This window comes from Somniosus microcephalus, chromosome 3, assembly GCF_052327205.1.
Source record: "Somniosus microcephalus isolate GS21.2 chromosome 3, FLI_Smic_1.0, whole genome shotgun sequence".
NCBI classification, from domain to species: Eukaryota; Metazoa; Chordata; class Chondrichthyes; order Squaliformes; family Somniosidae; genus Somniosus; species Somniosus microcephalus.
Window position 1 is genome coordinate 158,620,645 of NC_140989.1, and position 24,775 is coordinate 158,645,419.

The following is a 24,775-nucleotide window of genomic DNA, read 5'->3' on the forward strand; positions in this document are numbered from 1 at the left end:
TCCTTACAGTCTCTTGGCAGCTACCACTCAGTGCAATGTTTACATTGGAATACACCTCAGATCTTTAATGTTGAGTCATCTCACTGCTGTCCCCTGCTCTCTGGGGACCAGTTAGCACAGATCAAAGGTCAACACTCTTTGGCAACATAGTCATAGCAGAAGAGGTACCATATCTGCTGTGCAAGATTTGTACAAAGGATTTTATTGTGGAGTTCAAGCCATACTATGTGAAAGACAACAGGGGCTACTGTGCATGTGTCAAGAATGTAGCCACTTACTTGCCAGAAAATCTGAAACCATTAAAAAATTCCATCCTGTGGTTTGACCTGGGTCCTAACAACACCGCCGGCGGTGGGGGGGGGGGGGACGGGAGACTGGAGAAGAGCTAGAAGGGCCTTTCAACATCATCATGTTATGTATTTATAAAAACAAAGAGCTTTGATACATGCTTTGTCATGAAGATGGTATGGCTTATATATGGCAGCGTGCATGCTCAGAGAAAAGGCTCATGGAAATATACATGTCCAGAACTTACATTTGTGAGTGTGCTGTCACACATCTGAGACTTATGTTGTCACTGCTCTGACTGTAATCTGCGGAGTAAATGGAGATTTGGTTGTGAGAGATAGATGGCCCAGCAGAAGCTTATCAGTTTTACATATGGGTACTGGAAAGGGAGAAAAACAAAACATTTCCACACAGGAGGGGTGACAGCTGGAAGCACTGAGCTCGTCTTCTCCAAAGTTGGACAAAACTGACAGACTCATTTGCAAAAGTCATTGGTGAATGCAGCACCAATACTAAACAGAAACCAGCAAATGTATGTCAAAACAAAACTGGAGAATATTACACCAACTGGCTGATATAGTAACATAAATTAGCCAAAGTTCATTATTTTAGATTTGACCTATGACTATTGCTGCTCAGTGAATCTGCAGCTGATATGGGCGTGCTTTCACGATTTGGCGCTTTACAGTGTGACAGCAAAGGTTAAATTGTAACACTGGCCTCTCTGAGTGTTAATGATTTAACTACTTGTTTTACTTCCTTCATTTTCGGTTCATGTGTCAAGGGATGACTAAATCTGAGACGTAGGGCAATGAGATGGTACAATGAATTGGTGAGCCAGCAGGCTAGGCCATGGAGTGGCAGCAAATGGGTTTATGCCTCTGATTCCTTGTGCGGAAAGTTTTCAATATTAATGATGTCATTGGAGAAAGGAGCTCTGTGGATGCCAGCAGTTACCCAGGGTCATTCTTGGGCATCATCCTGATGCTTGACTCAAGATTGGTATTAACAGAGAGTAAGGGAATTCTGAGTGCTATAGAGAAGCCTACAGTGACCTAAATGTGGTGTGTGTTTTTTGGAGGGGGTGGGGGGAGAATTTCGTGACAGAGGAGTATACCGATGAAACCTTGAAGAAAATCTTTTATTCGACAAATGTAGGGCAGATCTCATCACAGGAACCATTTAGAGCTTCACACAAGCTGAAGCTCACAACTGACTGACTAGAATTCACATCATGCAATATTTCATTGATGACTTGTTTGAAACTAGTTAACGGCATGTTTTCTGTATACTATGAATGGACTATAATTTTAAAAAATGAGGGGTTCTCAGAATCTACTGCAATTGAACTAATAGGGGCACTGCATTCGGAACCATAGAGATACCAAAAATATTTTCCAGATAAACTGCACTAATTGGGTGATCTGTAACCACAATTCACCAACCAGTGAATTCTCACTGGGCCTTGCAGCGCAGGCTTTGAACAGAGGGAAAAATCAGACTGACTCAACCAAGGCTGCTCTTGCCTACCTCCAGGAGGGCAGTTGAAGAATGGCATATAGGTCTCTAAAAATACATTTTATAAAGCTCCTCAAAACTGATCACTGCTCAACGTGTAGAACTTAACTCTACATTTTACATGCACAATTAGAAATGACATGAGAATGCTAATAATATATTTTTGTGGCATAGACTAAATTTGTATTCTTTGTCCTAACCCTAGTCTGTAGTGCACTTTAACTCTGAATAGGGTTGTATAATTTCCCTTACAATACCAAAGCAGTGTCGCACTACCGTTTTTGAACGCAGTGCTAGGACAAATATCTGGCCATTCACTGTAAGGTAAGCCAATGGTCAATCTACATGGTTTTCACTTTACAAAACATTTAACATTTTTAAAAAGGTCCAAATTCCTTAAAGTTTTTTTTACACACAAAGAGATCACCCTTGTGAATAATCTGCGCTCGACTAGACTAGCTTACTGGCAGAATTGAAACTTTAATCAACACAACTCAACGTAGCAGTAATGCTTGGCAACAAGATTATCCTCAAGAGAAAGTGCTGTTGTTTACATGTCATGGGCATTCATCCAAACAGATTATATCAAACTTCAAAAGGTGATTAGAATGTTGCGTCGACATATTTTGGCACTAAATATTTACTCCAGCTAAACATTAGGGGGTGAAATTCTAGCTTTTATTACCTAACAAAAGTTGACATGAGTATAAAGCGGTGGGGCGTTATTACCAAGACAAGAATTTCGCCCCCTTGGAGTTGGAAAGAAAATTACAGCAACAGTTAATAGATGACAACTGTTGATAGATTGAAATAATTAAACAAATTGATAGATGTATGGTATATTTAGCCATTCTAGTAGACAAATTGCAAGCCTTCAGATGCACAAGTCCCCATGTTCATCTCAATCTCCTGGCAAGCTGGCGATACAGTTTCATTTAGCCTTTTTTTTTGTAAAGTGATCCTGTGCTGGGAGCAGGATGCCGGGGTGGGGCGGAGGCAGGCAGCGATGAAAGATAAACTTATTCTTCAAATTCTGGTTTGAGGATTGATGATGGAGAGAGAGAGAGAAAGAGACAGAGGGAGAGAGAGAGAAAAAAGACAGACATTAACACTGTAGAGATATTTACTGAAATCACAACACAGGTAGAATAGGACTGAACAATAATGATAATGCAGTAGATGTAGCTGGTGAGTAATCCACACGCATTATATTAGACTCACTTGTGGTCAATCCAACCCTGAAGCTCAGTGTCCATGAAAATTTCTCATGTATTATATCTCCAGAACAAAAAAGAAGTTCCGTTCCTATCGAAAATATGATTTAACACTGTCCTATAGCAGTAGGTGTTGGCTTGTAAACTTTGGTGAGGTGTGATACATTGTATAATAATCCACCCCTTTCAGATCAGAATTTGGGGATTCAGTGGTATCTTTATATAAGCACTTAAAAAACAAAGAAATTAGTTATATTTAGATCGAGACAACTAACTACAGTTAGCTTGGTGGAGCCATTTCGTAGCGAATTCATCTACAAATTTATTAACTACAGCAACAGTTAAGGACAACAGTCTTCCTCATCATGGTCATTTCTTCCCTGTAAGAAGTGGAAAATAAGCTGAAGAGGACAATACACTACGACCAGGGTTCAAGCATGCAGGCGTGCACGGAGCTTTCAAATATTCCTGTAAAAATGTGCTGTGAATCTGCAAAGTGGTTTCCTGTGCTGTTTTTATAAATATATAAATTAAACATGCTTTATTCTTAAAACTACCTGTACAGACAAAAACTAGAGCAACTTTGCTTCTTCAGCTGCACCATTTGTACCTTAATCAATATTTCCAAATCCAAAACCGTGCAGCAGGGTAAAACCGTGATATAATAATATCTTATATACTCTACCTTTTTGAAAAGAAAAATTCCCAATATATACATTTTTTATACCATCAATATACACACATGTACCATTGACTATGCAACTGTTCCAACAACAAAAAAAGCAGTTTCGTGCAAATGTACCTCCTGGAAAAACCAAAGTCTTGTCAGGAGGGTGTAGTATCTGGGTACAAACTGCAGTGGCTTTAGAGATTTCAAATTCCACAACTCAGATTCTGCATGAAGGCCGTGGCTCAGAGCTTAAATTCCACTTTCCTGTCAGTGGTAGGAACAGCTGGTGAGCATAAGGATAAGGTGACTCTTTGTCGATATGTACATTCTTGGTATTCAAGCTCTCTGGCGGAGGGGAAGGGGGATGGGGAGGGGAGAAAGTGAGAGGTAAAATCACAGGGCAATATAATCCCTTGCTTTCAGATACATCTCATTCTCTTCAATAGCAAGTACCTCTATCACGCCCACTCATCTGTCTCAGGACAAAATATTTTTTTTCTGATACAACTGAGAATACACAAACGTGGCAGGTGCTTTTTCCAGCCTTACGTTAATTAGCAGCCAACGATATCAGATAAGTGTTTTTTGTGTGTGTGTGTGAGACGACGCCACATAAATACATTAAAAATACGTTCACATCAATACAGGTGTTTTTTTTTCTCTCAAAAATATGTCTTGTACCAAGTTCTCAGTAAGAGCAGTTCCATGCAGCTCACAACAATAAGCCGTGGGACTTCAGCTCTTTGTACTGTTTTTGTATTGCACTGATACCAAGGTGCTCGCTCTCAAGTTGTCTTCATTGTACATCAGTGGTCCCGGCACATGGGAAGGTTCACAAAGGTGAAAACGTTGAACTCTGTCATGATGGAGAAACACAAGAAAACAGCGTAGAGGAACAGAGACACACACCCAAGCTTCTTATCTAGTTTCCATTTGTTCAAATGAACGCCAACCACCTATGGGGGAAACAACAAAAACACCAACAACACATTTTAGGGTTTCTTTTCAAACCATTTTCAGTATCTCACATTTATATGATATGAATGATTATTTAGTGGCTTTACAAGGGCTCACAAAAACAAGCTAGATGATACCACACAGGAACATTAGGAGCAGGAGAAGCCAATTCAGCCCCTCGGGCCTGCTCTGCATTCAATTAGATCATGGCTGACCTGCACCATAACTCCATTTTCCCGCCTATCCTCTGATACCCTTACCTAACAAAAATCTATTGTTCTCAGTCTTGAAAGCTTCTATTGTCCCCCAACACCCACAAGCTTTTGGGGGAGCGTGTTCCAGGTTTAATAACATAAGAAATAGGAGCAGGAGTAGGCCATTCAGCCCCTCTAACCTGTTCCACCATTCAATAAGATCATGGCTGATCTTCGACCTCAACTCCACTTTCCTGCCCGATCCCCATTTGGGGGAAAGAATTCTAAATATTACCCTTTGTGTGAAAAAGTGCTTTCTGATTTTGCACTTGAATGGCCTAGCTTGATTTTTGAGATTATGTCCGAAATGTTAAACTTGTGACAATAAAAATAAATCCTCTCGCTTTAGGAGACAATAAATCCATGTTGGATTTCTTGCTTATATTGAATAATGCAAGCCCCAGTAATGCAAATCTTGCTGAGGTTTTTGTGCGCTGAGAGCTCGGTAGGATATTACATTCGATTCATATTAACTTTATGTATATTTTTTCCCCCGTTTGCTTCCCTCCTCACCTGCAGGCACTGACTGTTAATGGGGCCCCTTTTAACAGAAGGACGTTACTACAGTGAAGCTTCGTACAATGCCCGCCTGCTGGTACTTGGCCCAAGTGACCTGATGTCTGATCCTAGACGGCATGTATCAGCAAACTGCTTGGCTGGGGATGAAGGGTGAAGAATATCACAGCTGAGCCTGACCCGAAACATGACACACGTACATTTGCAAGGTCAAGGCTAGAACAACTGATCACTCAAATCCGTGGTTAGATGATCATCATTCTGCAGAGCAGTAACAATTGGTTGTGTCAGCCATGGCTCAGTTGGTAGCACTCTCACCTCTGAGTCAGAAGGTTGTGGGTTCAAGTCCCACTCCAGGGACTTGAACACAAAAATCCAGACTGACACTCCAGTGCAGTACTGAGGGAGTGCTGCACTGTCAGAGGTGCTGTCTTTCAGATGAGACGTTAAACCAAGGCCCCATTTGCACTCTCAGGTGGACGTAAAAGATCCCATGGCCTCTCTTTCGAAGAAGAGCAGGGGAGTTATCCCCAGTGCCCTGGCCAATATTTATCCCTCATCAACATCACAAAAACAGATTATCTGGTCATTATCACATTACTGTTTGTGGGACCTTGTTGTGCGCAAATTGGCTCCCGCATTTCCTTCATTAGAACAGTAGCTACACTTCAAAAGTACTGCATTGGCTGTAAAACACTTTGGGACGTCCTGAGGTGGTGAAAGGTGCTATATAAATGCAAGCCTTTCTTTTTCTGGATTGGCTGTCATACCTGGAGGCGAGTGTCTGGTGGTGAGCGACTTAGTAAGCTGGGAGCATACATACAGGCATTCTTGATCTTGTCAAAATACGAAGGACCGTTAGTTGGTTAGAGACTATCAATGGCCTAAAATCGGACAGGCGGATTTTTATAGGAAGCATGAAGGAACAAGGATGCAATCCTTTAATTTTGGAACGACTGATTTTAAAATGAGGCACCTAAGTGTAAATTCGACCCCAGATGAATTATCAGTACTTTTTCCGAAACAGATTTTGGTAACATACAGTGAGGGCCTGACAGACTGCACAGCTGAGGAACGATTACAGGTTTAAGGATGGAAATATTAATTTAAATAAAAATCAATGTCAACAATTTTAAGTTACATTATGTTAAAATTTCACCTGATTTCACTTTCACAGACAGATTCATACATGAAGCCAAAGAGGTCAAATTGGTTGAAAGCTTTCAATATCACTAAATAACCAAGTTTTGGTGATTGAGAAATATCAGTAGTGTTTTTCTGAAGGAAATATATTTGACGTGTGGCCCCATTACAGTCAGGTATGGTACAAAGCTACACTGTGGTAACGTCCTTCTGTTAAAAAACAATGCCACTAACATGTTGTTTAAGGAGGGATATACTTGCATTGGAGGCAGTTCAGAGAAGGTTCTTATGAGGAAAGGTTGAGCAGGTTGGGCCTATACTCATTGGAGTTTAGAAGAATGAGAGGTGATCTTATTGAAACATATAAGATTCTGAGGGGGTTGGACAGGGTAGATGCTGAGAGGATGTTTCCCCTAGTTAGGGAATCTAGAACAAGGGGGCATAGTCTCAGAATAAGGGATCGCCCATTTAAGACGGAGATGAGGAGGAATTTCTTCTCTCAGAGGGTCGTGAATCTTTGGAATTCTCTACCCCAGAGAGCTGTGGAAGCTGGGTCATTGAATGTATTCAAGGCTGAGATAGACAGATTTTTGAGCAACAGGGGAGTCAAGGGTTACGGGGAGTGGGCAGGAAAGTGGAGTTGAGGCCAAAATTGGATCAGCCATGATCTCATTAAATGGCGGAGCAGGCTCGAGGGGCCGAATGGCCTGCTCCTGCTCCTATTTCTTATGTTCTTGTAGGAAGTACCCAAACTTTAGGGATTAATGTTGTCAAATTCCTTCAATTCATGTGGGTGCCATAGTGCAAAATAGTGCTGGAGCTTCCCTAACAGGCTGATAAGCAGTTGGGACAAACAGTACAGAAAGGGATTTCTTCTCGTTGCTCTTGCTGGTGAGATAACATTGTGTTTTCAAATCCTTGAGACGGGCTTATCTGCGATAGTATGTCAGTCTGCTGACACTCCCACACCAGAAAGTGCAGAATTTATAGAGATAAAGTTAACCGGTTAATTCAAATTTCTGGTATGTATATGGATGGATTTTTAAAAACTTATGAGGAGGATTTTGACTAAAGTTGGCCAGGTTGGTTGAAGTGGTATCTCAGTTTAGTTGAAGGCATTTTAAGTTCGAACATGCCTGTCTGAGAGAAGGAAGGAAAGCAGGTTATGTGGAAGAGAGACAAGTGAAAGAGAAGAAGGTCTTGTAAGAAGAACAAGATACAAATTAGAAGATTTTTATGAGTGCAGGAGGTATGTGGAAAAAAAACCAGACTTTGAGGACAGAAAGTTTGAGGAAACTCAGAATAAAACCTTTGAATTGTCTCTTACAGAAAATCAACAAACCCAGATGTTATGACATCTGTAGCCTAGAGACAGGGAATGAGTTATGGCAACATCACTGTACAAACAACAATTACAGGAGATCACTGGCTCAGCAATGGCACTGGTCTCACAACAGACTGGCACTGGAGCTAGTCCGAGCATGATATGAGTGAATACTTACTGTTACAAAAACAGAAGCCAGCAGCAGTCCCACTGAATATATAAGCCCCCGACTGTTCAACGCTAACTAAAAAAGAAAAAGAAAATGTTTTACCTTCCTTTTAGAAAATTTCACGGTATTCATACTAGACTTCTTTGTAAGTAATTTTTGCTGATTAGTGTGTGGTGCGAAATGTAAAAATTACACTTTAGTCCCCGTTTACCTGAATTCACCGGCTAAATTGTTATTTTGTTTCTTTTCCCTCTGTTTTCTCCCGTCAACTCTTGAAGATAATAGGGCAGATATTCCAATTCCTTGCAAGCATGCATCGGAAAATCACGGACCAACTACCCACGGTCTTTCAATGAGCACTCTCGTTGTGCAAAGTAACTTGCCATGTGTGAGGACTTGGAAAATCTACCCCAAAGACTCACAGTTGCATAGGCCCTGGCAGCCCTTGGCTATCTGGCGTGTGAGCTTCGGCAGCAGGTGTTGGCAGACTATTTGATGTGGGCGTGGGGGGAGGTCACAATGGAGCTTGGTGATCAGCAGTGCTGAATTAGGAGGGATAATCAACTTTGCTGCTTTTGTATCCTTCGAAACCAGCGCTTGTAATCTGGGGCACTCCCAGGGTGCACACTATATAAACCCTTTTTACTTTATTGTTATTTCCATTCACAACGCTAATATTAGAACAGGTATACCTCTGTCCTGGACCACAACAGATGCTAGCAATCGGCCATCCCATTTTTACAGGGATCATCTCAATATTGTGATATTTGCAATGCTGGTAATCCTGCAGTATGTACCATTGTGGTGATTATTCTTGTTCGTAAGAAGTATTGTGATTGGTTGCTTGTTTCCTACCTTGAGATATATGCTGTAAACTCATTGGTAGTTGATGTCATGTGATTTGTGGTGGCCATCTTAAATTCAGTTCTCTACAGCCTTGGTTGGGACTGGGTGTTGAAGATGTGCTGCTGGGTTTTTAAGGTTAATAAAACCTAGATTTAGAAAGGCAAATCTACTCTTTATTTCAATTTATTAATCTTTTGTTAGAATGGAGCGATATCTTCAACCGGAACGATTTAATGCTGACCCTAATTCTGCAGGAGTGGATGATAAATGGAAACACTGGTATCGTACATTTGAAAACTTTTTGGGTGTGTTGGATCAAGAGTCTCTAAATAAGTTGAATATACTGATCAACTACATTGCCCCGAATGTGTATAAGTATATCTTGGACTGTGAAACTTACGAATTGGCTATTTCTACATTGGAAAAGATTTTTGTTAAACCAAAGAATTAGGTATTTGCACGTCATCTTCTATCTGCCCGTAGGCAGCAGGTGGGCGAATCTTTGGATGCTTATTTACAAGCACTTCGGCGCCTTGGTGCTAACTGTAATTATAAGGCCGTGTCGGCAGAAGAATATAAGGAAGAATCGGTACGGGATGCTTTTATTAATGGATTACTGTCTAGATCAATTCGTCAGCGGTTATTAGAAAATAAGACTTTGGATCTCAAGAGTGCTTTTGAGCAAGCCTCTACATTGGATTTGGCTCAGAGAAGTTCGGATTCTTACGCTCTTTTTAATCGGCCTGCGACTGTGGTTTCGGCAGTTCCGGATGAAAAGGAATTATGTGGACTTAACAGGAGTGGTTTACCAGATTCTGAAACAGTTTCTACTTCGGCTGCTGTTGCCTCTAGGATTCAGAAGTGTTATTTTTGTGGGAACGCCCGGCACCCTCGTCTGAAGTGTCCTGCTCGGGAGGCTGTGTGTAGTAAATGCGGCAAGAGAGGTCATTATGCACGTGTTTGTAAATCAATTGCCTCCTCTGCGACTATTCAGCCTTTAGATAGGGCGTTTATTGCATCAGTTTCTGCTGCCTTTGCTCATGGCCTAAACAAAGCTATAGTTAAGGCCCAAGTTAATGGGTTAGAAGTGAAGGGCCTTATAGATACGGGCAGTACTGAGAGTTTTATAAGTCTTCAGTTTGTGAAGGAGAAGCGTTTGAAAATTTCGCCTGTTACTTATCAGGTGTGTATGGCTCAGACGACTCTCACCTCACAAGTAGCTGGTTGTTGCCTTGTGAAATTAATTCTTCTAGGTAATACGTATACTGATATACGCCTATCTGTTTTGCCTAATCTCTGTGTGGATATTTTGATTGGTCATGATGTGCTTCAATTACACGAGTCTCTCAGTCTTTCTTTTGGAGGAACTAAGCCACCTTTATCTATTTGTGGATTAACTTCTTTATCCATTTCTCCATTATCACTTTTTTCCAATTTGATGCCGGATTGTAAGCCAATTGCTACCAAGTCAAGAAGGTATAGCAGTCAGGATAAAGAATTTATTAATTCTGAAGTTCAACGTCTTTTATTGGAAGGAATCATTGAACCTAGTTGTTCGCCCTGGCAGGCACAAGTAGTTGTCACCACTAACGAGAGACATAAGAAACGAATGGTGATAGACTACTCTCAAACTATTAATAGGTATACTCAATTAGATGCGTACCCTTTGCCTAAGATTGATGAGCTTATCAACAAAGTATCTCAGTATAAGGTTTTTAGCACTATTGACCTAAAGAGTGCTTATCATCAGATTCCTATCGTTAAGAGGGATCAACCATATACGGCCTTTGAGGCTGGTGGAAAGCTGTATCAGTTTTGCCGAGTACCATTTGGTGTTACTAATGGTGTTGCCTGTTTTCAACGGGCAATGGATGCTTTTATAAGTGATAACTCTCTCTCTGACACCTTTTCATATTTAGATGACATCACGGTGTGTGGCAAATCAAGGGTGGAGCATGATTCTAATTTAGAAAGATTCCTTCAAGCTGCGGAAAAAGTTGGTTTAACTTTCAATAAAGAGAAGTGTATCTTTTCGACCACTGAGGTAAATCTACTGGGGTATATTATCTCGGGAAACAAGATTAAACCAGATCCAGAACGCCTGCGACCATTGATTGATTTACCTTGTCCTACTAATTCTAAGGCTCTGCAACGAGTTGTTGGACTGTTTTCTTATTATTCTAATTGGATTGCAAACTTTTCGCAGAAGATCCGGCCCCTTATTCGGGTTACGACATATCCTCTATCATGGGAGGCCAGGACGTGTTTTGATCATTTCAAAAAGGATATCCTTGGAGCAGTTGTGCATTCTATTGATGAGCAGGTTCCTTTTGTGATTGAGACAGACGCTTCCGATTTTTCAACTGGGGCTACTCTGAACCAAAATGGAAGACCTGTGGCCTTTTTCTCACGTACTTTGAACAATAGTGAAAAAAGGCATTCTTCAATAGAGAAAGAGGCGTATGCAATAGTAGAAGCACTGCGTAAATGGAGACATTATTTATCGGGGCGACATTTTACGTTGGTAACTGATCAAAAATCTGTGTCCTTTATGTTTGATGTCAAACATTTTGGAAAGATCAAGAATGATAAAATAATGAGGTGGAGGATTGAGTTGGCATGCTACCATTTTGATATAGTTTATCGTCCGGGGAAGGATAATGTTGCGCTGTCAAGGGCTTATTGTTCTGTGATTCACAGAGATACGCTTATTAATCTTCATAATGCTTTGTGCCATCCTGGTGTTACGAGGATGATACACTTCGTACGCAGTAAGAATTTGCCCTTTTCAGTTGAAGACGTCAAGCGGATGACTTCATCATGTTCTATCTGTGCTCGGTGTAAACCGAATTTCTTTAAGCCTCAACAAGCTCATCTTATAAAGGCTACTTCTCCTTTTGAACGTTTGAGCGTTGATTTTAAGGGGCCTCTTCCTTCAACGACTCAGAATCGATATATATTTACTGTTGTGGATGAGTTTTCAAGGTTCCCTTTTGCTTTTCCTTGCGCAGATGTATCAGCTGCTACAGTTATCAAATGTCTGACTCAACTTTTTGTCATCTTTGGGATGCCTGCGTATATCCATTCGGATCAGGGAAGTTCTTTTATGTCTTCCCAGTTGAAGGAATACCTCCAGAGTCGGGGAATCTCTACTAGTAGAACTACCCCGTATAATCCCCAGGGTAATGGACAGTGCGAACGATATAATGGGGTGATCTGGAAGGCAGTTATGTTGGCTTTGACATCCCAGAACCTTAAGAATACACAGTGGGAAATGGTATTGCCTGATGCCCTGCATTCCATTAGATCATTGCTTTCAACGGCTACTAATGTGACCCCCCATGAAAGGCTCTTTAACTATCCGTGGAGATCTACTACGGGATATTCGGTACCTTCATGGCTTACTATGCAGGGACCGGTGCTGCTTCGACGCCATGTTAGATTGTCAAAATATGATCCTTTAGTGGAGGAGGTGGAGCTGTTGGAGGCAAATTCCCAATATGCTCATATTCGATTCCAAGATGGGAAAGAAAGTACTGTTTCAATTAAAGACTTGGCTCCTTGTGGTGGCCAGCCCTCTTCTGAGGATATTAACAATAGTCATGATTCAGATAATGTGGATGTCGTCACAGATACTACGAATATTTCCAATCCTATTGCAGATAATTATAATTCTATTAGTCAGCCCTCGATGGATGTTCATGACCGTCCCAGTTTACCTCCTGATGGGATTTCCAATCCGGAAACCGTTGATAATCGGGATATGGATAGCCTTCCTGCAGAAGATACTTCCGTGTCTCCTGGTGTGGGAGGGCAAGGAATTTCACCAAGGTTAAGAAGGTCGACACGAACAAGATATCCGGTCGACCGATTGAAAATGGACTTTTAAAATAATTTGATAGTAATGTTTTAAAATTGTTGAAATATTATATTTGTATTGTTTTAGTTATAAATAATTAATTGTAAATTGAAAAGGCTACCTAGGTTGGAGTATGTTTTAAAAGGAGGGGTGAATGTGGTGATTATTCTTGTTCGTAAGAAGTATTGTGATTGGTTGCTTGTTTCCTACCTTGAGATATATGCTGTAAACTCATTGGTAGTTGATGTCATGTGATTTGTGGTGCCCATCTTAAATTCAGTTCTCTACAGCCTTGGTTGGGACTGGGTGTTGAAGATGTGCTGCTGGGTTTTTAAGGTTAATAAAGCCTAGATTTAGAAAGGCAAATCTACTCTTTATTTCAACCATGCTCCATTTGCATTGCAGATGGATATAACGCAACTGCCTATGTTTCAAATTTGGCGAACTTATATTTTGATGGGTCTGAAGACCAGCAGCAACACTGTGCACATGTTGTTCCTCTTGAGTTTGGTTCGCAACTTTACAGTTCTGACCAAAGACTTTCCCCAATGTCGTGGAAAGGTCCGTGCAAGTGAACATTGCACTACTGGTCTGTAACTCAGCTGGCCTGCTGAGTAAATGGGAATTGAATGGCAAGCACTGTTTTTAGAGGCCATTTATGTTGGCCAAGAACTTGCGAAGTGGTATTTTCTGCCTCTGGAGGGATGCACACTACCTTTAAGCACTGCCTCCAAATGCATAAATAGAATCCAAGAGACTCTGAATGAATTTTTTTGGCGAAGAGGCTCAATATCGCTCTTCCGCCACCTTTAATAATTTTGGGTTGTTAAATATTCACCACCATTGAACAATCCAAAAAGGTGGGGGAAGAGGGAAATGATTGGGTGAGGTTACATGGTTGGGGACGGTGGGGGGGATTTTGGTAGGGTTCTAATAAGATGTTATGGGGGAAAATATATGCCTGGCTCGTGATCAAAAGGAGACTGTGCAGATGGGCATAAAATGATGTTTGAAGAGACAGGCAGATAATTGATGGGTAGGGTTACGCGTTGGGGAGGGAGAACGACAGGTTTAGCAGTGAAATCCTGCTGTGTCAGGGAGTTGAAGACACTTTTCTCTTGTTTTGGGGTGGGCATTGTGCATCACTTTAAAAAGTCGCTCGGTGAAATGAACTCAGGCCAAAGGGGTGAAGACTGGAGTCTGGCAGTTTGCAAATATGTCTATATTGTAATATTTTTATACTCAGTAACCGCACAGGAATTAAGGAGAAGACTTACATATGAGCCGTAATTCACTGCAATTGTTTTTATGGTCCAGGGTAGACCAAGTCCCATCAGAATATCAAAGACATTGCTTCCGATAGAATTAGATACTGCCATGTCTCCCATGCCTGTGGATATCAGAAGAGATCATTTGTTACCCAACATCCTATTCACATTTTTATTGTCACCTCATACTTTTTGGGCATGTTGAGCGATGATTCGGCAATCACTCCCTATATTTCTTTCACCTTCCGCTTGCCAAGTTCTATCCCATTAACAGAGGACAGGTGCCTTTGATTTTTACTTACAATACCAAACTTGATTTGCCATTGAACAATCCAGGAGCAAACCCATCAAGCTCCCTTTGTAAGATTCTGGCTGTTCCCTACGCATCCACAATCTCTCCCAGCTTGGTGTCCTGTGCAAATTCACTACAGTGTATTGAGACTGCAATTCCAAATCATTTATGTATACCAGGAACAACAGACATCCCAGCATGAACTCCTAGGCATCCCACTCAATAACTTCCCCCTCCCAGTGTAATCCAATGTCCCTTTTCATGAATCTCTGCTTCCTCCCCTTTAGCCAGTTATTAATCCATGTCCATGTCTTACCCTTGCTACCCAATGTCCTTAGTGAATTAAGGAGTATTTTGGAAATCGTATAGTTTTCCTGTGTTAATGTGGGATATCACCGCCTCAAAAATATCCATGAATTGCTCAATGTCTGTGAAGTGAAGAAACTGTTTTGGCTTTTATTTATTAGGTTATTTTTATACAGATACTCTTCCATTTTGTTTCTGCTTATTAATTCCATTAATGTTCTAATTATAATGTCAAGCAAGTGGGTCTGTAGTTGGCAAAGTACCCTGGCGTATACTTCATCCACCCTAGGGGTTTATTGGTTTGCAGTCCCTACATCATATCTGAAACCTCTGCCCCAGAGCACACATAGGCCACGATTTTGCCAGCCGTGGTGAGTCCGGTGCGGCCGGAGTAGACCGCAGTCTCAAACTCCGCTCCCGTCTTCATCCCACCTCCTCCAAGTGATTTTGCCCTGATTGGGCTTGTTAAGCCCGCTGTGTGAGGTTCCCAGCCAATTAAAAGGAAGCAGGTCCGATGACATCATTTATGAAGCGTCATCAGCCAGTTTCCTTAAAGGGACCATGTCCACAATCATTTTGACATTTGTGCTGTCAGTGTTCTACAGCATTGAGGTGCTGCAAACACTGACAATCACTGCACAAAGGTGTAGGGCTGTACCCAGGCTCTCCCATGACGCCCTCCATGTGCTTATGGAGGGAGTCACAGCAGGCAGGGAGGTTCTCTTCCCTTCCAATGGAGGATACAAGCAGGGATGTTGTCAGGAGGACCAGGCTGCAGTGGCACAAACATTTCAATGATCTCAGTAGATCACGAAGCGTTACTGCAAAGCCACACTCAACCTCATCCCGCTGTGCCTCTCATCACATCCCCATCACTCTGCCTTCCCTACCCTACTCCTGCACATCCTTACTCACACCAACTTACCTTGCACCTCCACCCATCGCTCTCTATCTACATTATCACATCCCCAGCTCACTAGCCACCCCTCACACTCACCCTCATCCTTGTCCAATCATTTAAACTAACAACACACAAGGGTAGGCACTTGGGTGCTTTAGCCATTGTTCATGTAAAGTTTCTGCTAATGTGTTGGCAAGCAGTGAAATCTTTATTTTCACCACTTTGCCTTCTTGGACAGATTTGTGTGCACCTTTGAAAGTGTCTTAGTGAGTTCCAGTGAATGGTGAGACATAATGTCCCCCCCACCCCGCCCCCTCCAAATGGTGATGAGTGTGAAAGGAATGGCTTGGACATTGTAGGGATGCTTTATGGTGCTGGTGTGGGGAGGTGCCAACCTGGTGCATCATGTGGCAGCCAGGGTGTACAGTGTTAAGTGAAGCAAATCTGGACATGTGGGCAGCAATGTGGTCGGGTGATGATGCCCTGTGTCCTGTGCAGCATCAGTTGATTGTGGAGAAGGTTGGTGTTGTTGTTGGTGCTACTGGTGGGCCTGGTGCTGCTGGTACATAGATACATAGAAGATAGGAGCAGGAGTAGGCCATTCGGCCCCTCGAGCCTGCTCCGCCATTCAATGAGATCATGGCTGATCATCCAAATTCAGTACCCTGTCCCAGCTTTCTCCCCATATCCCTTGATCCCTTTAGCCTTAAGAAATATATCCAACTCCTTCTTGAATATATTTAAAGAATTGGCCTCCACTGCCTTCTGTGGTAGAGAATTCCACAGGTTCACCACTCTCTGGGTGAAGAAATTCCTCCTCATCTCAGTTCTAAATGGCTTACCCCTTATCCTTAGACTGTGACCCCTGGTTCTGGACTCCCCGACCATCGGGAACATCCTTCCTGCATCTAGTCTGTCTAGTCCTGTTAGAATTTTATAAGTTTCAATGAGATCCCCTCTCATTCTTCTAAATTCCAGCGAGTATAAGCCCAATCGACCCAATCTCTCCTCGTACGTCATTCCTGCCATCCCAGGTATCAGCCTGGTGAATCTTTGCTGCACTCCCTCCATGGCAAGAACATCCTTCCTCAGATAAGGTGTTGGGATTCTGAGGACCAAGGTGAGATATTTTCAAGCGCACCGATGCTGATGGAATAGATGGCAGGTGAGGTTGAGATGCCAGAAGCGATCTGTCAGTGGTGAGAGAGGTTGTTCCAATGAGGTGACACTGGATAGAGAGTTTGCTCCAAACACTTGCTAGCTACATAAAGCTCAATCTGTCTTCCAAATGCAGTAAGGAACAGCTTCTAACCTTGGAAAGTGAAGACCTGTGAAATGGGAGCTTTTATAGACCATTTGCAGCTGTCAGGTTAGTAAATCATCCCATGCTGACACAACTCCCAACCTCCTTACCTGATGTGATCCCCGCACTGTGGGAAACTCATTAAAAACCTGGTAAAATGGTAAGTACATGGCAAAATCCTGCTTAACTACCTTTTAACAAGCTTTTAAGTATCTAAATTGTCTGACCTGCTGCTTGGTCTATTCAGGGATGACAGATCTGACACTTGGGAAACTGACAAGGAGGCAGGTTTAGAGCGTGATACCAACCCGCTGTCAATCTTTGTGATTTTGACAGCGGACACGCCTCCAAACCCGCACTCTGAGTGCCGGCAAAATTCCGGCCATAAAGTGTGTTTGATGATGTTAGTCACCCTTCGCTGGATTGGGCTGGATCCACTCCTCACCGCCCTACAGCTGTTCCTTGGACTAGTTCCCTCGTCTGCACTGATCCTTGTTCCCTGGGGTTCTGTGCTCTCGGTCCTTGGGTTTCACTCCCACTGCTCCTCGCTCCTCTGCTGGTGTACTGGATCTGCTGGTGTGCATTGCCAACACCAAGGCCACTACTCAGTGGACATCTGGATTAATCTCTCCTGGCTCATGGTCGGCTCTCCACATCTCCTCAGCTCTCTATTTTCCATCAGACAACCTACAGCAGTGTGCCCACTGATAGTCTGCACCTCGAACAGCTCCTGGACTCACTCACCTTCCACAACTGTCTCTGAACCTGGATATTGTTTGTCAATGCTCCAAGCTGACTCCACTCTGTATGTAAGTCAAGTTCTTCCCATCGCAGGCCCTCTGACTTTAACTTTGGACTCTCTCATATCATCTCCTCTCCTCCCCTCTTCTTAGGCAGTCCCTCGGAACCGAGGATGACTTGCTTCCACATTAAAAATGAGTTCTCAGGTGACTGATGAGTCCAATGCGGGACCTACAGTCTCTGTCACAGGTGGGGCAGACAGTGGTTGAAGGGGTGGGTGGGTGTGGTGCTTGGGTAGACGTGCGCTCCTTGCGCTGCTTGCGCTTGGCTTCCGCTTGCTCCTGGCGAAGAGACTTGAGGTGTTCGGCGCCTTCTCGGATGCTTCTTCTCCACTTTGTGCGGTCTTGGGCCAGGGATTCATAGATGTCAGTGGGAATGTTGCACTTTTTCAAGGAGGCTTTGAGGGTGTCCTTGAAGTGTTTCCTCTGCCCACCTGGGGCTCGCGTCGGAGCTCCGAGTAGAGCGCTTGTTTTGGGAGTCTCATATCGGGCATGCGGATGATGTGACCCGTCCATTGGAGCTGATCGAGCGTGGTCATAGCTTCGATGCTGGGGATGTTGGCCTGAGCGAGAACACTGACGTTGGTGCGCCTATCCTGCCAATGGATTTGCAGGATCTTGCGGATCCTCTGTTTACAACTAGAACGCATCACTCCTAATCTCTGCCATGCCTATGTAACCTGAATTCCCTCTGTGTCCACTCATGTGCACATTTTGACTGCCTTTCTGGACTTGAGCCCATTACTTCTTTCTCCCTTGTTATTTTCTTCTCTTGATACCTCTTGGGCCTTTCCCTCCTCAACACACCCACCACTCTCCCCTTGGTCTCTGCCAGCGGATCAACAATTACCGCCCCTCTCCGCATTTCCCTCCACAATGTCAGTTTACTCATGAACAAAGCCCTTGCCATCCACAAGATTTTTGTGAATGATTGCATTGATATTGTGGCTTTGACAGAAACTTCCTGCTGCATCCTCCGCTTCTCCTTGCCTACCAAGCCAAACCTCCCCCAAGGTTCCCCCTTGCCCTAGCCAAGAACCTATGTCTTTCTCCAGTTTCTCTCCTATTTCCCCTCGTGTCCGCTCCAAGCACATCTTGTCTATGAGACCCATCTCCTGCTTCCTTTACCCCATTTCCACTAATCTGTTGACCACCCAACTTCCATTCCTGGCCTCCACGCTAGCCGATATTGTAAACAGTTCTCTACCCTCGAGTACTGTCTCCTTCATTTCAACACCACCATCATCCCCCTCTCCTTAAAAAAAAATTATTGACTCCTCTGTCATTTCAAACTACTGGCTCATCTCCAACCTCCATTTCCTCTCCAAAGTCCTTGAACATGTCGTCGCTCCCAAATTCATGCCCATCTTTCCCACAACTCCATGTTTGAATCTCTCCAATCAAGTTTCTGCCCCTGCCACAGCATGGATACAACCCTAGTCAAAGTCACAAATGACAATCTCTGTGACTGTGATCTTGGTGAACTATCCTTCCTTATCCTTTTTGTAGCCTTTGACATAGTCAATCACGCCATCTGCCTCTCCTCTGTTTTCCAACTCAGTGGGACTGCCCTTGCTTGGTTCCATTCTTACTTATCAAATTGTAGCCAGAACATCTCCAGCAATGGCTTCTCTTCTCACTTCTGAACTGTTACCTCTGCAGTCCCCAAAGGATCGATCCTTAGTCCGCTCCTATTTCTCACCTACATGCTGTCCCTCGGTGACATCATCCAAAGACACAATGGGCTGAACTTTAATGGGGAAGGCGGAGCGGGGGGATCCGAGATGGTCGGGTTTTAACGCCAGGGCCGGATTTGAATGGGAAGCCTCTGTTTCCCACTGGCAGCCAGCCAGATTGAGAGGCTGGCTGGCTCTGGGCGGGTATGCCCTGGGGGGGGAGGGATCACATGGGGGCCAGGGTCAGCCAGAGGAGCGGGGTCGGAAGGTCTGAACAGGTTGGTGTTGGCCTGGAGGAACAAGGGGGGGATCGTGAAAAGATCGGAGGCCTGGGGAGGTGATCGGAGGCCTGGAGGGGGAATCGGAGGGCTGGAGGTTTGATTGGAAGTCTCGTGGGGGGTCTTAAATTGCGGCAGGTGGGTTAGGTAGGGACCCTGGATGCAGGAGGTAAGTGTAAAAGCAATTACCTCCTGAATTGAGCAGTCCTTGCCTTGCTTTAGCTGGCGGGTTTCATGAGGCGTGCATAACCTGACCAGCTAAAGTTAAATTCAAAATGGAGGTTAAAGCAGAGGCTTCCACCCGCATTATAATATTTAAATAGACGGCCCGCCTCCTGGCAGCGGATTGGCTTCCCGCTCCTGTTAAAACTGGAAGTGGGCAGGTTGGAGGCAGGTTAAGGTCGGGATTTTTTAAGACTTTAACTACCCCCATGCCCTCAAGCCACCCATTTTTTTTAGGTTAAAATTTCCCCCAATGTCAAGTTCCACATGTACGCTGACAATACCAGCTCTCTCTACCTCTTCACTGCCTGTGTTTTAAGACTACTTGCCCAACATCCATTTCTGGGTAAGCTGCAATTTCCTCCAAAGACTGAAGCCATCATCTTTGAGTTTTGACCAAAACTCTGTACTCTCGCCACCAATTTTAACCCCCACCTTGTCCCCTGTCTCAGGCTGAACTTTGGGATCTCTATTTGACCCCAAGCCGAACTTCTGACCCCATATCCTCTCCATCATAAAGACTGCCCAATTCCACTTCCATAATATTGCCTGTCTCCGTCCCTGTCTCAGCCCAGCTGCTGATGAAACTCTCATCCATGCTTTTGTCACCTCTAGACTTGACTATTCCTGGCCATCCTCCATAAACTTTAGCTCATCCAAAACTCTACTGCCCGTATCCTATTCCGCACCAAGTCCCATCCATTAGTCACCTCTATGCTCGCTGACCTACATTGCTACTGTTTCGAATTTAAAATTCTCATCCTCCTGTTTAAATCCCTTCATGGTCTCGCACCTCCGTATGTCTGTAACCTTCACCAACCCTCCGAGATCTCTGCGTCCCTCCAACTATGGCTTCTTGTGCATCCCTCACTCACTTTGCCCCACATTGGCGGCCATGCCTTCAGCCATCCCGACCCTAGAGTGTGGAATTCTCTGCTTCTTCCCTGCCTCTCTTCTTTTACGACCCTCCTTAAAACCCACCTCTTCGATCAAGCTTCTAGTCACCCCTCCTAATATCTTCTTGATTGGATTGGTGTCAATTTTTGTCTGATAACGTTCCTGTGAAGCATCTTCTGATTATTTTTTATGTTAAAGGTGCTATATAAATGCAAATTGTTGTTGCATGGTATATTGTTAGTGTCCTTTCAAATTAACCATCTCCTGGTCATTCTCATACATTGAAGTTAATATATCTGTAGTTTCCAGGTTAGCCTCTGTTGCCCTTCTTGAAGAACCTCACGTGTTCACTGACTCACTGAAACGGCTTCACAAATCTCTGCCGTAAAGCTTTACAAAGTTTGCAGAGAAGGGAGAGAGTGGGCATTGAGTCGGAGTAAGATTATACAGAAATACAGTAGGTCAAAAAACGATTGGGCTGCCAAGAAAAAAATGGATGAATGAAGTATACGCCAGGGTATTTAGAGAGACACGGGAGATATCTAATGGTATGGATGTTTTTTGAGGAGGTAACATCCCACATTGATAAGGGCAAACCATAAGATGTACCTGGACTCCGAGGGTTTCAACTTCTTCCTTGACGACCCTCTTGATGTTGTAGTATTGGAGCAATTTGTTTGAGTTATATTTGCATCTGCTGCTGTGACCCCTTCCCGTTTACTCTTCGCAGCCCAATATCTTTTTTTTTTACCTCTTTCTGTTTTTGTGTACCACTTAGGGGCATATCACTGAGCCTCACTGATCACATCTAAAGTTTAAATCAATGTTGCTGTTAATTTGCACACAACCTGGTCTGTGGATACGAACAGATCTTGGTGCTTTGATTTAGAATTATCCAGCAATATAGCAACAGCTCCAAGATCTAGGGCTAGAAATTCGTTATAGCCAAGGAATGGGCAGTGTTTAGACTAAAAATGGTTAAGTAGCGCCAGGTGAAAATCGTCTATACTGCACACACAATTCGTCCTCACTCCTCATTAAAATGATTGCAGTCATAAATCTAGTCTAAAAACCCAAGCTCATTGGCGTTACACTGAAAAGCTGGACCAATATTGGGGGCAGTCTAAATGCAAGTCATGATTGCCACAGGCTTTTTTCACTACTTAAAGGGGAGGTTCATTGATGCTGCAGCACCTCATTCTCATCATTGTTGGGTGTGCAACTGCCCCAACAATCCTCACAAGAAGAAGCAGAAGCAGAAGGATCCGGAGCAGTGAATAAGTTGTCGTGTTGGCAAATTGCCACCCCAGGGAAAGAGCCTGGAGGTTTTCTGACAAAGCATTGGATGCGTTGGTTTTAGCAGATGCGAGAAGGCGGGCGGTCCTGTACCCGTCAACTGGCAGGAGTGTTCCAAACCATGTGGAGGGAGGTAGCACAGCACGTCATGGGCAGCACTGTGGTCGCCAGGACCCACACACAGTGCAGGAAGAAATTTAACAACCTCACAAGGGTGGTCAGGGTGAGTGAAGGCTTCAACTATTGCTACATACCACCATCTGTACCACAAGCTTCACACACTGCCCAAAGCTCCACACCCACAGCACTCACCCACCAACAATCTCTACCTACCAACGCTCACACCCACAACTCACACCTTGCACACAATGACAGCTATTCAACTATGGCAGGCACAAGGGTCATTAGTTATTAGAATTCATGTCATATGTGTGGTATGTTTATAGATACATTTATTAAGTGTGTTTGGAATATTTTGTGGTCTCCCTCATTTCACCTTTGCGCCCAGGAGGACGCTGTGATATGCCATGAGACAGGGATTGTATGATGGGGATGTGGTGAGCTACGGGGAACTGGGGTTTCATTCATGTGAATCGGAGTCTGATGAGCCGGTCACAAACAGCCTGTCCAGAAGGCCGATGGTCTCACTGCCTCTGCCCTCCTTCCTGTTCCCCCTCCTTGCCCTCCTCCTTCTTATTCTCCTCCTGAAGCAATCCTACAGCCCCCATGACTGTGAGGAAGTGTTGTGAGCAGAAGCCTTTATCAAATAATGAGTGACTTCTGCGCTTGAATGAACACTCCCTGTCACCAAAAAAACTTGAAATAACTAAAGAGAGCTGTTTCAGTTGCAAGAAGTAGCAAACAGGCACTGAAACTGCAAAATTCTGTCAGGTACAGCTGATTGGGGATGGTGCCATTAAATGACGCTGCTGCAGCCTGCTTCCTGCTGGAAGATGCCAGCTCTCCCTGTCATTGTTCTGCACTGCCGTTAAGGTAAATGGCTAATTCCAATGTTGGAGAGCGGGCATCCAGTGAGCGTTGCACACTCACTGACGTCACGATCTCCATCGTGACAAGCTCCCTGGCGGTCGAGGTTACCGGCAGCGCTACCAGCACCACCGATATGGCGTGCAGCTCTGGAACTGGCATCAGCTGTTGTTACAGCTGTCAACGGCACTTCAGCGCCATCTGCTGGTGCTAATGTGTGGTGCAAGCCACATGAATTTCTAGCCCCTACTCTTTTACCAAACCTCCAGGTACACAAAATTCAAATAGGATAAACCAGTGAGTGAGAAATATAAGCACAAATAAAACAGAATTGCCTGGATTTTGTGGGCCAGATTGATGTGGCTTGTAGGCCACATATGAGCAATAATTCTGTGAAAATTCACAGTAGTGCAGCAGTAGGTTGCCTTCTGAGTGTGGGGTTAAAGGGCTTTGTTGAGATAGAAAAGAAGGAGCTTTAGTTTGCATCCGGCCTATCACCATACTGTGCCTAGCCTGGGAGAGCTTGGGGCTGACACTGGGTGCCAAAAGTACTCCATTCTCCCACCATGACTGTCCTAACTTTGATGTGCACAAATATAATAATGAAAAAGAAAATCCATTGCCAATGTACAAAAAGAACTGGAATACGTGGATGGAGAATATATCGTGGATTTGTACCATATTCTAAATAAGATGCTGCAATACAAACTGAATTCAGGCCTAAGCATTTAAAACACCTACTAAATGGCAAGGCATCTTGTACGTTGCTCTCAGTGCCGACAGCTGCGCTGTGCTTACCTTGTCTGGCCACTATAAGGCTGGCCATGCAATCCGGTACGCTCGTTCCAGCTGCCAGGAAGGTGATTCCCATTATAACATCAGGAATTCCTAGCGTGTACCCGATTATTGTGACCTAGACAACAGCACATTGCTCTTAGTAACTGAACACAGAATTCTGAAAGCCTTTTTATTTGGCTTTCACACTAAGATAACCAATAGAGAATTGATTTGCTCACTATCGAGCCACCAGTTACAGCTCCAGCTCTAGGTTACTCCTGCGACTGACCACAGTTGGACATACGTTTCTGCCTTTTATGAATTCATTTCCGAATGGATTTATTTTGGTACTTCATATCATGTGCTTTTCAAGCACTTATGCATTCATGTCTCCCAAACTCCTGAGCTATGAGCGTTAGTCCTGTGCTAAAGAGCTGCAACATGGTTTCCACTGTGCAGAAACTTTGCTGCGCTCTTGCCTTATTTACGATCTGAATCACAGCTCTCAACTGGCATGTACAAAAACAAAACTATTGAGCTTGGAGTGGATTAGCACTGAGTCCTTTCACTCCTGGGACCTGGGGCTGAATCCAGCCCAAAGTGATGGGAATGAACATTTCTTCAAGTCAGTTGCAAGAGTGTTAATCTACCAGTCACAACCCAGGTCCAAGTGGGGTGAGGGCCCCACAGCACAAAACTGCCGTAAACTGTTAACCTCACTCCACAGGACAGCTGGTGTGAGAAATAGAAAATGGTGTATCATTGCACGAAAGGGTTCTCTTCTGAGCTTGTGCTAGAGTAGAGGGAGCTCTTCTGCGGAGCTAACCTGTACTAAACCTGGCCTGGGAGTCCGTGATACTGATTCCGAGTGCCTGATATAGGAAGATTTCCATTCCCCAGCACTAACATCTGGGTGAGTACAAGTTAACCAATCAAAATACTGCAATACACTAATATTGTCTTTTTAAGTTCAGGACCTTCCCCCAATTTAAATGGTGTTAGCCCTTTCAACCC

The 24,775-nt window shown here is 43.8% G+C and overlaps 1 protein-coding gene across 2 annotated transcripts in view; it reads right to left on the reverse strand.

Moving 5' to 3' along the window:
- The window catches only part of slc24a3 (solute carrier family 24 member 3), a 688,381-nt gene that overhangs the window by 7,753 nt on the left and 655,853 nt on the right, over window positions 1–24,775 (reverse strand). The window contains exons 14-18 of one of the 2 annotated variants that reach the window (XM_085981789.1): window positions 23,783–23,897; window positions 14,036–14,148; window positions 8,063–8,128; window positions 3,823–4,646; window positions 536–2,839 (exon numbers count right to left, since the gene is read on the reverse strand). In XM_085981789.1, coding sequence (XP_085837915.1) covers window positions 4,497–4,646; window positions 8,063–8,128; window positions 14,036–14,148; window positions 23,783–23,897 — 444 coding nt within the window. In that variant the 3' untranslated portion in view covers window positions 536–2,839; window positions 3,823–4,496. Of the gene's footprint in view, window positions 1–535; window positions 4,647–8,062; window positions 8,129–14,035; window positions 14,149–23,782; window positions 23,898–24,775 lie in introns of both variants that reach the window. The other variant, XM_085981787.1, reaches the window with a different exon arrangement.